Source organism: Lygodium microphyllum, chromosome 12, assembly GCF_053477565.2.
Source record: "Lygodium microphyllum isolate KBCC chromosome 12, Lygodium_microphyllum_v1.1.10, whole genome shotgun sequence".
NCBI lineage: Eukaryota > Viridiplantae > Streptophyta > Polypodiopsida > Schizaeales > Lygodiaceae > Lygodium > Lygodium microphyllum.
Window position 1 is genome coordinate 130,331,046 of NC_141146.1, and position 14,217 is coordinate 130,345,262.

The following is a 14,217-nucleotide window of genomic DNA, read 5'->3' on the forward strand; positions in this document are numbered from 1 at the left end:
CAATCACCTTCTTATGAGAGGGACGAGGAACAAGAGACAAAGTGCCATTCCGCTCAATAGTCTCCAACTCGGCTTCCATCTCTTTCCACCAATGATCAGACTATAAAGCTGCCTTTACTGATGTAGGCTCTCTATCCTGCATAACATGGGACAACAAACAATAGTTACAGCAAACAAGCTCCGTAGAATGTGCCTGGTGTCTCCATGACCTCTGCGGTCCATCCTGCGGTTCCCACTCCTTAGGGACCCCCTTGTTCCGTGAATCTCGGAGTGTGTCATGGGACCAATGAGGAGGAGGCCGGATCTCTTCCTGTCACTCTCCATCTACTGAAGACTCGGGGACATTGATCGGCGGAAGCTCCATTGGGGTGGCCGGTGAAGGAGAAGACTGTATCTGAAGAAGAATCTCCAACAAGAGGCTTTGGCTTCAAAGGAACTGGCTCGAGAGCCCAACTCTTCCCTAGATCTCCAAGTATGGGGTGTTCCTCACCCCCCTCTGTGGCCGCAAACTGCACATCTTGACTCATGTAGATATCCCATCTGAAATTTCTCAGCCTCTGGTGATCTCAATGCTGCAATCTTTGGAGCAAGGCTATAGAAAGACTGGGAAATGAGAAAATGCTGAGGAGAGAGAAAATTTAGACTTTCTTCGCAAAGAACTGAAGAAAATCTGTCATTTACTGCTGTTGCCTTGCCTCAACATCGTGTAGATGCAAAGAACTGAAGAAAATCAGTCATTTACTGCTGCTGCCCTGTCTCAAGAGCCTGTAGATGCTGTCACCTGCTATTGATTGGTCTTCTCCTTCCCCTAGCTGCCGCATAAGATCCTTCAATGGCTGCAAATCAGAGCAATAGCATCTCCTCCCTCTCTCTTGTAGGCTGAATATACTAAAAATGCCTCTCTTCTCTAAATATATTTTTCACTCTTGCATGGGCATTTTTGACAAGTGGCAGCCTTCCCAAATGGTTTTTCCAACATTATCCATAATTAAATATTAATTTCAATCTTTAAATACTGAAAATTAATCTAATAATTATTTTGGTACCTTGAAAAATAATCTGACTAGCCAATAATTAAATTGGCTAGGCAACTTTCATGCTTGAGTGTCTCTCCGCCATCTTTGACCATTAAATTAGCGTTAGGTACCATTAAACACCACTTCTCTAGTGTCACTAGTAATTGACACTTATGGCCAAATGAATAATCAAGGCCAACAACTGGCACCATATACCACCAAGTATCTGTGTGGCATAACTAAGCAACTATTGCCTTTGATATCCCGTGATTTCCTTGGGTCTCGAGCTTGTAAATTTACTCTAACCCCAGTTACACCTCACATGTGCAACATTTACTTAACCATACGATTAAAAATTAATTGACATGTTAAGTGAGGTTTCAAAAATACATATCCTCATGACAGGATCCTAGAGGGGGATAGAGGCTAGGAGGAGGGAGATTGATGCAATGATCTCGTAAAAATGGATAGATCCTCCCATCAGAGAGTCTATGTAACTTGTGGAGATGTGGATTACTCAGTTTTTGACGATGGGCATTCGCTTGCAGGTGGCATGCTCCCCTAGGCACTCGTAGTCTAGGTTGGTGGTTGGCTAGTCATTAATAGAGGACAGCAAGGTGAGCAATTGCTAGCCACTTTTGGATTTGGATCCGTGTCATCAACCTACAAGGTAAGACTTATTTGTAGGCTGTCTCATGGGCTATGTGTCAATGCCCTTGTTGAGATGAAGAATGCATTATAACTTAAGTCTTAAATAGCTCTTAATTACAGCCCCAAAACTCAAAATTACCAAACTTTTATTAAAAAGAAACATGATCCTAGAGAGTGGCTGTGTCCCATAAGCCAAACTCTACTTTGGGAGGATCCATCCATTTATACATAGATCGGCTGCTCACCACTCAGCCTTAAACTCATTTCTGTGGATTGTAGGTACCATATCTTTATTGTCCACACCCTGTTCGTAGAGCATATCACAGTTGGAGCTACTTTCCATTGCTGTCCTTCATTAGGCACCTTCTAGCTAGTCTCTTTCAGTTCTTGGTGACTGTTTCCAGCCTGCTGCCTGCTGTAGATGTGCTGCCTTTACTATTGACTTTGAGCACTGCACCTCGGTTGAGTGCTCTACTGGTGATTGCACCCCGATCTGTCATCTTTGTTCGGATGCTTCTAATCATCATAGGTGACTACGGCATTGTTGCCAGAAGTTCTACCCCTTGCCAGCCTTAGCTGCTGTCGTCTCAGCTTCAGATACTGTCCGTCAACCTTTGCCTGTGCACCAACTTTGCTGTTGACTCCTATAGCACTGTGTAGTCGATTTGCACCTTCTTGAAAGGTATTGCCTTTGGCCGTATCAGTTGGAACTTCTGTTCCTTGCACACGTCACCTGCCAAGCTGCGACTTTAGAAAGTTATTAATTCAAAAGAAAAACACGTTAGCAAATGTGTCCGACTCCTCTGAATGGTCCATCACCCCCATCGCCACTGATTCTCTCCATCGTCTGTCACTGCTGGGTGCAGCCGCACTGCAGTATTTGTTGACCTATATCGCCCTCATAACCAACAGTGAATTGATGCCCAGCGACACGTTGAGTTTGCCAGTCCACATACACGACACCTCTACTGTGTGATTTGACACATTGTCATGGGATCTTGCTGCCTTTCTCGTGACACATCCTTTCTCCCAAGTTTCATTCAAGAAGACTTATTATTTATTACATTCAATTATTTCTCAACAATCAAAGGCCCCTAGGGGTTCATTTATTTTGTCCTTTCCAAGCATAAATTGGGCTGAATTTGGGGCTTTTCATAAAATCCACTCAAATGGCCTCAATTCTAAAACAACTTTGGGGATTTTCATCTGTTTGTTGAAATTCATTTCCAAATTGTGAAAATTTTCCACTAGTGTTCATCAAATTCAAGGCTTTTCATCAAATTGGCCAAATTTTACTCTAATTTCATAGAAAATTTGGGGTTTTGATGAAATTTGGCTTTTTAAAATCGAGATTGAGGCCCAATTCATCTTTAGGTGTGCCATTTGACATCTATGGGCAAACATTCCACATCATCCGTGTAAATATTTTGCAAAAATTCTTCAAATTTCTCTCCAATTTCTTGTTTGCATGGATATTCAGATATAATGCTTGGGCTGGATGTTCAGATTCCCGTCTCTTACATAGTGGCAATTGCTTCTTGGGTACATCTCTTATATCTTGGTTTAGGAAGAAACAAAGTACAAATAGTACTTCCAGTTGTGAGGTTGAGTACAAAGCAACGTTCACAGCCATAATGGAGTGTATTCGGCTAGAAGTTACTTGCAGATCTTCATGTGCACTAGATTGCTCCGATACTTGACTACGATGACAACTAGAGTGCTTTGGCCATTGCACACAAAACCTAGTTTTCCATGTCTGCAAAACTTATAGAAGTTCATTAACATTATGTTCATGAGCGAATGTCAGTTGGAGATATACAGTTTGTCTTACGTACTCATAAGGTGGGACCTAACTGACACGAGATGGCATTAGGTAGCATGGTTAAGCCAGGAGTCGGATTACAATCCACATGAGCTTGTTAGACAATTGGGTCACCTCATTGCATGAATGCATCTCAGAAGGTTGGGTTACAGAAAAATTGTGGGTGAAGCTCGATTTTGGAAATAATTCACATATCTGACTCAAGATTGTGAACTATTTACCCTTGTTGATATGGTCAAGAATTCCAGATATTTGACCTAAATCATAGGCATACGAAGTAATTGAGACTATTATGCACCATAAAGTGAGGGGAGGATGTCACATCCTCAGTATTTCATGAACATGCATTGGCCAAGAAACCTACTCTTCATGCATGATTTCTCAGCAAAAACAACCTTGGACTGTTATGCTAGCACATTTTTGTACTAGGCCTGCAGTTTGAAATTTCTACCCTTCTTGTGACCACAACCATGTACGGACCTGCACAATGTAATACCATTACCTAGGCAGCATGAAAATTTATGGAAATAGGTGGTGGCAGGTTTGTGTTAGGGAAGATGCATGTTAATTGGGATTTTATTTCTTTATATGTGCAACTAATAAATTCAACGTTTATTTGGGTTGAAGTGATTTCATATTTGCTGCCTTGGGATGATTTTAATAATGTTTTCTTTAAAGTTCATCAGGTTTCAGAGGACTCAGCTATATACAAGATGATAGCCTGATGGCTTTTCCATTAAAGAATGTGAAATTAAAGCAAGAAACTTGTCATGGTTGTAGAATCCTGAAAAACCAAGTCAGGGGCTGCATGATTAACAAGAATGAGGGAGTTGCAAAGATCAATGGATTACAAGTATCTATTCAACAGGTTTTGGAAGCTCGAGTAATTTTTTGTGCAGCTCCAGCATTGGGTCACAATCAGGTTAAACACAAATTGCCATAGTTGCTCTGGTTCTTTCACATTCTCCATCTCCATCTCCATCTCCATTTCTTGTGAGGAGAATCTTGCAAAGACCTCATTCAAATAACATTCCTTTTTGCAGGAAACACACCCAGAGTGCAGTGCACGTGTTCCAGCGATTTTAGAGGCACTTCAAAAAGCTCATTTAACTCCTGAGGTTCGGCACTAAATGATATTAGAAAAACTTCCACACAGTGATCTATTCAATGCTTATAATACTCAAAATTTACGATTGTTTGCTTCTTGAAAAAGAGAAGGTTCGAGTTTGTGCACATGTGCTTTAATACATTAGTCCCTATAGACATAGAATTCCACTTGGTGAGATGATTTATCAGATAAAACAAAGGTCCTATTTGTGTGGGACCATATCTGGGTCGAGGAGTCTTTGTTCATGATTTAAATCTTGCACATTTGTCATGCATGTTAAGGTTGCACTTCTGTTTTCTTAATGTGGAGGTTTGATAATATGCAATATTGAAGTGATTGCCAATATTTCAAATCTTGTGTCTCCTGCTTGTGTTTTGTTAAATGTATGAGGCTTAGATTGTTCATATATCAGCTGATGCTGATTCACTTGTTTTACTTGCCAGAACTATGGTTAGAATTTAGGATTCTTGGACTTCAGTGGGTGTGTTGTTATATGCTAGGGATCTGCATTCAAGTCTCTATGTACAAAATTTCATTGTAGAACTATATAGAATAATGATGCTCTATAGTAAAATATTGAATCTAGGTCCCACGTGTATCTATCTGTAGCTCACAGTAAGCATAAGGAAAGTACTAGATGTAAAAGGTCTATGTAAGAAGAAGTTTACATAGATAAAATGGGAAATTCATCCCCAACTAAACTGGATCTTGGACAGAACTTTGCAGAAACTGTTCATATTTGAACGAAAACTCAACCAGAATAATTGTTTCTCTTTTGCTAAAATCTAATGTTCTCCTCTTATGCTTGTATCACGTACACGTCACATTCCACTTGTTTATCATCCTTCATCATACTTTTTGTTTGAGATAGTGACTTTTAGCTTCATTTGATTGCAACAGCCTTACTTTGTTGTTGGGGTCCTTTTGTGTCTACTGCTACATTCACTGAGCATTTACATTACATAAAAGATTACCCAAAATAGCTCTTCAGAGCGGTAACTCTTCGTTCTTAAGGCGAAAGAGTTGATAGAGAAAAGAGCTTGAAAATATCAGCCGGAAAATCCTGACTTTATAGTTTCAAAACAAAAAAGGTTCTCTGCTTAAAATATTCCCGATCTCATAGTGTGGTTCTTGAATGACTTGAGCCCATGACATCAACAGTATATGTGTGTCTCTAGTTTCCAGACAGTTAGAGCATGGAGCAGTTAGAGCATGGAGCAGTTTATGAAGTTCCCACAAGCTGAGGTTCTATTGGATAGCTCCCTCATACATTAGATTGGGGGAGGGATGAAAAGAAAGGAGGTTTTTGAGAGGGGTAGGGGATGGGATGGGAGGGAGGAACCATGCTGCTAGAGGTTCTCACTCCCAAATTGAAGGAGAGTCTCTCATTGTCTCCTTATTATATGTGAGTTTCCCCGTAGCTTCTCAATTGACCACTCAAAATAGAATGAGTACCTAGATGGATGGAGTTATCTTGCTGAGTGGGGTTTCTGTTGGTCATTTTTTAGAAAAATGCCAAGTTACAAACACTGGTACGTTAGGGATGGACTAGAAAAAGCAAGATAGGGTGTAGTTTGGGGACTTGTGCAATTCTATGTGAGGATACTGTTTATGGTCTAGCTAGTGGTGTGTCCTCATACCAAGTGCAGGCCCAATATCTATGAGCCATGCTAGTTGAGGTGTTGAACAATGTTTAGGGCTGACAAATAAAAGATTGGGAAGTGAAACTTGTTGTTCAAAGAGGAAATCCTTTAAAGAGTGATGTGATGTCTTGAAGGCATTGCCATGAAGTTGATATGTTGGAGAATGGCTTGTTTGCATAAGCCAAGTACCCATAGTGAAATTGTGTTGAGGAAGCAACCAAAAGAAAATAGTAAATTTGCGGGGTCCAATGCATTCCAAAAGTCTCTGCCAAATGTTTCTACAAAGTAACTCCAAAGGTGCTCAGATTATTAGACATAATGTTGCTGGAGCACGAGCTGATTATGACATCCTCTCCATGCAAGTGTTATACATTGGGCTGGTGTTGCTAATCGCCAAAACCATTCCCTTGGGCTGCATTTTATTTGGCATTGTAACATTATCTAAGAACCTATAGAATTGAATCACCCAACACAATTAAGTATCGATATATCAATAAAATCCCCTAAAATACAAGCCAAAAATTAGGTGACAAAATTTTAAGCCTATGAGCCATAGAAACACATGAAATGTGTACCAATAACACAGAAAAGGTGTAGGAGGGATGTGGCTAGAGGTGTGATTGGAAGATGGCAAGGTTGAGATGGGGAGGAGGTTGGTAGGCTGGATGACAATTAGCTTTTTGTTTTTTTGAGGGCGATGAGAGCTGGTTAATAGAGGAAGGGAGAGATGAAAACTAGTCATCACATCATGTGTTTCTTAATTAACTCTTCTTGTTGCCTGACTTTCTCTTTTTGATAACACACATTGTCATGAGGACATGTATTTTTGAAACCTCAATTAAGATGTGAATTAATTTTTAATCACATGGTTAAGTAAATGTTGCACATGTGAGGTGTAACTGGGTTTAGAGTAAACTTACGAGCCCGGGACCCGAGGAAATCACGAGATGTCAAAGGCAAAAGTTGCATAAAAAGTTGCTATTAGTTATGCTGCACAAGTACTTGGTGGTATCTGGTGCCAGTTGTTGGCCTAGGTTATTCATTTGGTCATAAGTGTCAGTTGGTGACACTAGAGAAGTGGCGTTTATATTATTTTTCAAGGCACCAAAACAATTATTAGATTAATTTTCAGTATTTAAAGACTGAAAAGTAATATTTAATTATCGATAATGTTGAAAAAACCATTTGGAAAGGCTGCCACTTGTCAAGAACCCATGCAAAACTGAAAAATGTCTTTAGAGGCTAGAGAGAGGCATTTTAGTATACTTAGGCTGCAAGAGAGAGAGGGGAGATGTTGTTGGTTTGATTTGCAGTCATTGGAGGACCTTTTGAGGCAGCCAAGGGCAAGAGAAGACCAATCAACATCAGGTGACAGTATCTACAGGTTGTTGAGACAGGGGAGTAGCAGTAAATGAATCATTTTCTTCAATTCTTTGCATCTACAAGTTGTTGAGACAGGGCAGCAGTAGTAATTGACTGATTTTCTTCAGTTCTTTGTGAAGAAAGTTTGAATTTTCTCTCTTCTCAACATTCTCTCTCATCTCCCAGCCTTTCCATAGGCTTGCTCCGAAGATTACAGCATTGAGATACATTACTTTAGTAATTCTTGAAGCAAAAGCATGCTCTCTACCTGGTATATCGCAAGCTGCCCCACCCCTCCCTTCCCCCCCCACGCTGGTTCCCTCCCCTCCTCGCCCTCAACAGTTCGCGATTGTGCCCCCTCCGCCCCGACATTTCGCCTTTCCCCTGACATTTCGCTTTGTCCGCCTCGATATTTCGCCGCCTCCTCGATATTTCGCCTCCGCTCCACCATTTCGCCCTGTGCTGCTGTCTTTCCCCTCCGCCTTGCCCTACTCAATCATTTCGCCCTGTCCTGCCCCGACATCTCGCCCAGTCCCGATCCAAAGGATTTGGCCCTGTCTTTCCCGCCCCAACCAATTTGGCCGCCTTGTCCCCCCGCCCCGACCAACCCCCCCCCCCCCCCCCCCCCCCCCCCCCAACCCCCAACCCCACCAACCATTGTTTCCACTACCCTCCAGTTGTTCCCTCTATTTGCAACAACTTTCCCTTCTTAGGTAGCACCGTGACATGATAGGTAGTTCTCTTAGAAGGGACGCGCAATGGAAATCTTTGGTCAGACGCTCGTGCACTTAGCGAGTGTCCCCCAGTCAAACACCTTGCACATCGTCCTCTCTGAGGAGCAACTCTTAGCCGTGAGCTAAGGAGCTGGAGCTAAAAGAAACAACGATTTATGGTCAGGTAGTAGGATATTCCCTAGGCAAGGCCCAGCTTTGGGACTGGCTTTACTCCATGCTGCGCATCGGCACAACGCAAATTGTGGAGGTGGTCCTAATGGGCCAAGGAATCTTCGTGGTTCGGCTTAGTTCGGTATACACAGCTCACGAGTTACTTGCCAGCTCACCATATGCGTCCATGAAGGGGGTCATATACATGGTCCCTTGGTACAATGTCTTTACTATGGAGGCATTTGCACTCCACAATAGGTTTCTGCGGCACCTGGTCACCCTTCTTTTCCCCGGCTTGGTGATAGAATATTGCTTGTTGGTGGAAGATTTTTGTCGGCTCTTCAGCACTGTCCTTTCCGCGTCTTTTGCGGATGCACTGAGAGCAGCAGGAGTCAGAAAGGTACGGGTGGCAGTGAAAGAGGTGAAGAATATCCCATAGCTCCTAGAGATTGAGGCGGACGGCACTCCTTTTGGCAGTAGGTCATTGTGATTGGAAAATTAGAGCAGTGCCTGTGCTGCCACGACTTTGGGCATCAGGTAGCAGTGTGCATGCATTTCACAGCCAAGGAGGCTCTGTCGACAGGCCCGCAGGTGGATGCCGACTGCTTCACACGAGTCCAAAGACGACAGAGAGGGAGACGGCAGGGGGGTCAATGAGTATGGGTTAGGACATTGAAGTCTGCTCCCTCATCAATCAAAGCATCAAAAGAATGTGTCTTTTGGGCTGTGGCCGTGATTCGTAAATAAGCTGGAGCAACAACTTTCTCATCATGCTCTATCTCGGTGATGGTTGCGATGCATACATTGACAGGGGCCTCTATCATAGGGGGCTCATGTAAAGGATGCGTGGGAGGGTAGTACTTCTTGAGATACTAGGTTTTAATGCTCTTTGTATCTCAGAAAATATTTTACATCTATAGCCCTCACTAGTAGTTGGATCAGAAATCTTGGTCCAAGTCTCGTGGGAAGTCACGTAGAAAATTCTGTGGCAGGAATAGAGATGTTACTTGTCACCATTGTGGAAAAAAGGGCCATATTAGGCCACAATGCCATGAACTGCGCAATGAAAGGCACAAAGATAAGGGGAAAGACAAAGTGCAGGATAAGTCTTCTGATCGCAGCATAGTGCCTGCAAAGTCTAGTGTTAAAATTGAAGAGCATGTGAGACATACTCACCCCCATTATCTGTTCTTAGGCATTTTAGCCTATACCCAGACTGGTTCTCAACCAATGCAAGCCATCTCTGAAACACAGCCAAGACATCGGATTTCAGCTTAATGAGATAAGCCCGAACTTTTCGTGAAAAATCATGTATACAAGCTTCTCAGGGTGGTCTGGGGGCGATGGGGGCAAGAAGCAATGGAGGGGGGGGTATATCGCTATCTGGGGTTGTCTATTTGCATCACGAAAAACAGGTCCTGGCCACCCCAAGTGCACATGAAATGACATCGGGGCTCTTGACGAGCCCTGGACTCACCCTACACCTGATCCCATCGGCCGCGGAGGGAGTGGATGATGGAGGTCCAGAGCGTTGCCTGTACTAAAGGTCTCTCTCCGTTGAAAGCCTCCTGACACCGTGCCTTCTAGATATGCCAACCAATAAGACTCCCTATGATCTCCCGTATCTTAGAGCGGTCTGCTGTTGGCTCCAGTACCGGATGGGTAGAGTCTCTAAACCAACCACTACGCACGATCCTGCCTCGATAATGAATATCGTGTCCTTCATCCTAGCCTCATACAGAAGGTGACGGCCCTGGCTGACTGCCTGCCAGCAGAAAGCTCCCCATGAGATACATCCAAGGCTGGGTGCTATACGACGAAGGATGCGGCATGCTCTTCTTCACACGAGTTGTGCTGCCACACACGACCAAAGGCAGTGCTTTGGGGTTTCCAGAGGTTGCAGTGTATAGCGCTTACAACCTCCCTCTTGCATTTGGGCAAGCTAGCTTCACACCGCCAAGCCTCCATTGGCCACTAGTCATAAAAAATCGATACCCTCCTTAGCATCCAGCTATCCCATAAGCGGCACCAGAAGGTCTGTCGAAAAGGTTCCCTGATGCTGTGCTCCGCCCAGTGCCTGCTACGTGATGACGCCCCATCCATATCCTCCTGCATCAGTACGTGTTTGTCAATCCTAGCAGTGTACTCCAAGAACCTCAATAGCTTCTTGGCGACCGTAGTGGCTGGTCATAGCCACTCTCCGGGATCCCACTCTAGCTCATCAAGTGGCTTGCCCTCCCAGATCCAGAGGTGCCACTCCCTGAGCTCTTGCCAAAAGACAAAAGGGTCCAACCGCCATGTCTTCCCTTGAAGGCCAATCACCCGGATCCTCTTCCATGAAAGTACAGCTATCCCCTCATCTTGTTGCACTCTGTCAAGAGCCAAACGCCCCCCTTCTTGTACGGTGAAGAAGGTCCTAGGTGGAGCGTTGCCCACTCTACCTGCCACCTGTAGGGGGATGCCTGCTGGTGAAAACCTAGCGGCCCATACCTCCCCGGGCTCTATCAGCTCTCGTATCGGAGGAGCAAGCCACTCTTGAGGTATTGTTGCGTCTATCTCCCTTCTCCTCAGCTCTACTCCTCTCCGGCAACTTGATACTCCTTGCAGCACCTCCTTGTCCACCATCTTGTATACCTCCCACCATGTACTGATGGTATGTGCCGGGCTAGCCTCCCAACCAGCCCATTGGATGTGGGGGTGCTCGCCAATCTGTGCCCCTTTCCGATTCATGACTTGGGGGTTCCAGATGATCGGCTGACGGTCTATCTCCTCCTGGCAGCCTGGGAGGCTTTGGACTAGGGCCTTACAGAGGCCTTGCCACACGCGGAGCAAGCTGCGTAGGAAAGGTGATCTGGGCTGATGTAAAGATCCATCTTAGGGACGGCCTCCAGTCACCGCCAAGCCTCGGTCTACAATCTTGAAGACTCTCTTGGAATAGGACTTTCGAGGTCTGCCCTCCTGGTGTGAGGCCGTGGACAACTAGCTTGCCCAAGAGGGCCATACTCTGATACTCTGGGTCTATGATCCCAAGCCCTCCCTCTGACCGATGCTGTATGATGGTCGACCACACCTCCTTGGCACTGGAATCCTTGGAGCTGTCTGACCCAGACCAAAGAAAGTTCCGCACTAGGCGCCGAAGCTGCACTACGCAGGATGAGGAGAAGCACCAACACGAGGCGATGTACCAGGCTGTCGCTAGGAGGACATGGTTAACCACCATGGCTCGGCTTACTAGTGAGAGGTGAGCCATGCTCTAGTAGGTCAGTTTCCTCCAAATAGAATCGAAGAGACTGGAAGTAATTGCTAGGTAGGAGTGATGTTGAGTTCCACCTAGACCCTAGGTACCGGATGGTCTACTCTGCTCACCCATCTAAATCCTAGGTGGACGCCCCACTCCGTGCTAGAGTCCGGGTGTGTGAGAAAACCAACCGACTTTCACCAGTTGATTTTCGCTCTCTCTGCAGAACAGAACACCTCAAGAGCTAGCCTTACTCTCTCCAGCATCAACTCATCATCCTCTATGTAGAGTGTTGTATCATCTGCATACACTGAGTCCAACAACTCAGTCTCCTCTCTCACTGGAAGTTAGAGGCTGCGTAATCCGCTCACACATGACCTGAGGAAGTGAGACATCACCTCTGCAAAGAGTAGGAACAGGTATGGGGCCAAGGGGCAACCCTGACGGACTGATCTCTCCAGCCGAAACTCCTTCTCTCGCCTACCACCTATGAGAACCGTGTTGTTGGCTGATCTGTTAAGTGTGGAGAGCCCGCGAATTCAAGCCTGGGGGAAACCCAACCTCACCATGGTGTCCTTTAGGAAATCCCAGTCCACCTTGTCATAAGCTTTCTCGAAATCCAAGAGTAGTATGACCAGTCTCTGCCCATTGTGCTGAGCCCACTTTGTCGCCTCAAAGAAGGTGAATACATTGTCTAGGATGCTCCTATCCTGGACAAAGCCAGGTATGTGTCATGGATGATTTCTAGAAGCATGGGGCGTAGCCGCCTACCAATCATCTTTGCCAGTGCCTTACACTGACAATAAGGTGATTGGTCTCCACTGGGAAAGCTGCAACGGGTCTCCCCCTTTGGGGAGAAGATTGATAAGGCCTGCCGAAAGACTCCCTGGCATCTGTCCTGAAGTGAAAATCTCCTGGAAGGCCATCAGTGGGGGTCCTTCACCACTTGCCGGTAGGTAGTGAAGAAGGCCTCAGAGAGGCCATCCTCTCTCGGGCATTTTTGCCCGTCCTGTGTATGGAAAGCCTTCTCTAGTTCCTTCTCTGTGAAGGTGGCTAGGAGGGAGTGTTCCATCTCCTTAGTGATGAGGGACGGGATGTGATCCCAGACCTGCTGTCTACATCGCTGTCCTCTAGCTGAGGTTGTCTCCTGCTGGAAGAGGCGTGTGTAGTAGTCGGTGGTAATCCCCATCACCTCATCTGGGCTAGAATGAGTCCTCCCATACTGATCTCGAAGGTTGCGTATTTGCTATTTTGAAATGCGAGGTTGGTGTACCTGGAAAAACTCTCTGCACATCGTGTCCCCCTTTCGCGCCCAGAAAGTTGCTGAGGTGCGGAAGGAGAAATCCGAGCGCCTGTCCTCTAGGCCAGCAATGGCTGCTCGGACGCCCACCTCATGTGCGTGGAGGGTGGGTTCCCCTGGTGCCTCTTGTTATAATCTCTGCGTGGCTGCAAGGTCGCGTCTCTCCTCCTCCCAGCTTTGGTGCATGGCCTATATAGTTGCCTCTTAGCAGATTCTGCTTGACTCAGCTGGGACCTCTGCAACTTCCTCTGTGATCCGGTCCCTCCTACCACATTCCCTAGTCCAAATCTGCTCTATCTGCCTCGTCACCTCCTCCCTCCTATAAATAAAGTTAGGGATCCGACAGGATCGTGTGTCTAGGGCAGATGTTGGGGGATCTAGTGTCAGGAGAACCAGGCAATGATCAGACAACGTGGTGCCCGCCAACTGCCCAATCTGGCCTTTACAAGAGCCTCCCCACTCTCCCACATAAAACCTGTCCAACCGCTCTAGTAGGGCTCCACCTAGCCGCTTGTATTCCCAAGAGAAGTCCAACAACCTCTCCCTCCTATGGAAGGTAGGGTCTCTCCAGGCGTCCGTGCTCCTACTGCTAGTGGAAAGACCTCCCATGCCTCGTACTCCTCCCCAGCCATGCCGTGGTAGTTTGTGCCTCTGTCCTCCTGCTGGTCCTCCAAAGCCTCTAGGTTGTTGAAGTCTCCTCCAACGATCTAGGAGTTCATCTCTGGGAGTCCGTTTGCGATCTCTACCCAGAACTTGCTACGTGCCCTAACCTCCGTAGGGGCATAGACATTGAGGACTCCAAGGCACGAGTCCCCAATATCCAATCTGGTCCATAGAACCCTCCCTGCCACTATCTTCCCGTGATCTTGTACATAGGCGATGAGACTCGGGCCAATAGAGGTGCATACACCTCCACTTCTACCGTGAGCACCTATGGCATGCTCCCAGTAAGTGTGCGAGCTACGCAGGAGTACCTTGCCTACCTGCTGGGCCTTGGTGGGAGTGAGCTTGTGCTCCTGTAGAAGTAAGATGTCGATCCGTCCAGCAAGGGCAGGCTGCGGCTCGTGCCAAACAATCAACTTCCTGGAACCACATGCCCCACTATAGTGGAGACTATTCACATTCCAGGATGCAAGGTGCGATTGACTGAATAGGCATCTGCTCGGTGTGGAGACTGCCGATGAGGAGGAAAA

At 45.9% G+C, this 14,217-nt stretch overlaps 1 protein-coding gene across 6 annotated transcripts in view; it reads left to right on the forward strand.

Moving 5' to 3' along the window:
- HDA14 (histone deacetylase 14) overlaps positions 1 to 14,217 on the forward strand; it is a 205,692-nt gene that overhangs the window by 26,417 nt on the left and 165,058 nt on the right. For 4 of the 6 annotated variants that reach the window (XM_087690062.1, XM_087690066.1, XM_087690063.1 and 1 more), the window contains 2 exons: positions 4,270 to 4,411; positions 4,533 to 4,607. In XM_087690062.1, the coding sequence (XP_087546188.1) occupies positions 4,270 to 4,411; positions 4,533 to 4,607 (217 nt within the window). Of the gene's footprint in view, positions 1 to 4,175; positions 4,412 to 4,532; positions 4,608 to 14,217 lie in introns of all 6 variants that reach the window. The other 2 variants (XM_087690061.1, XM_087690064.1) reach the window with 1 other exon arrangement.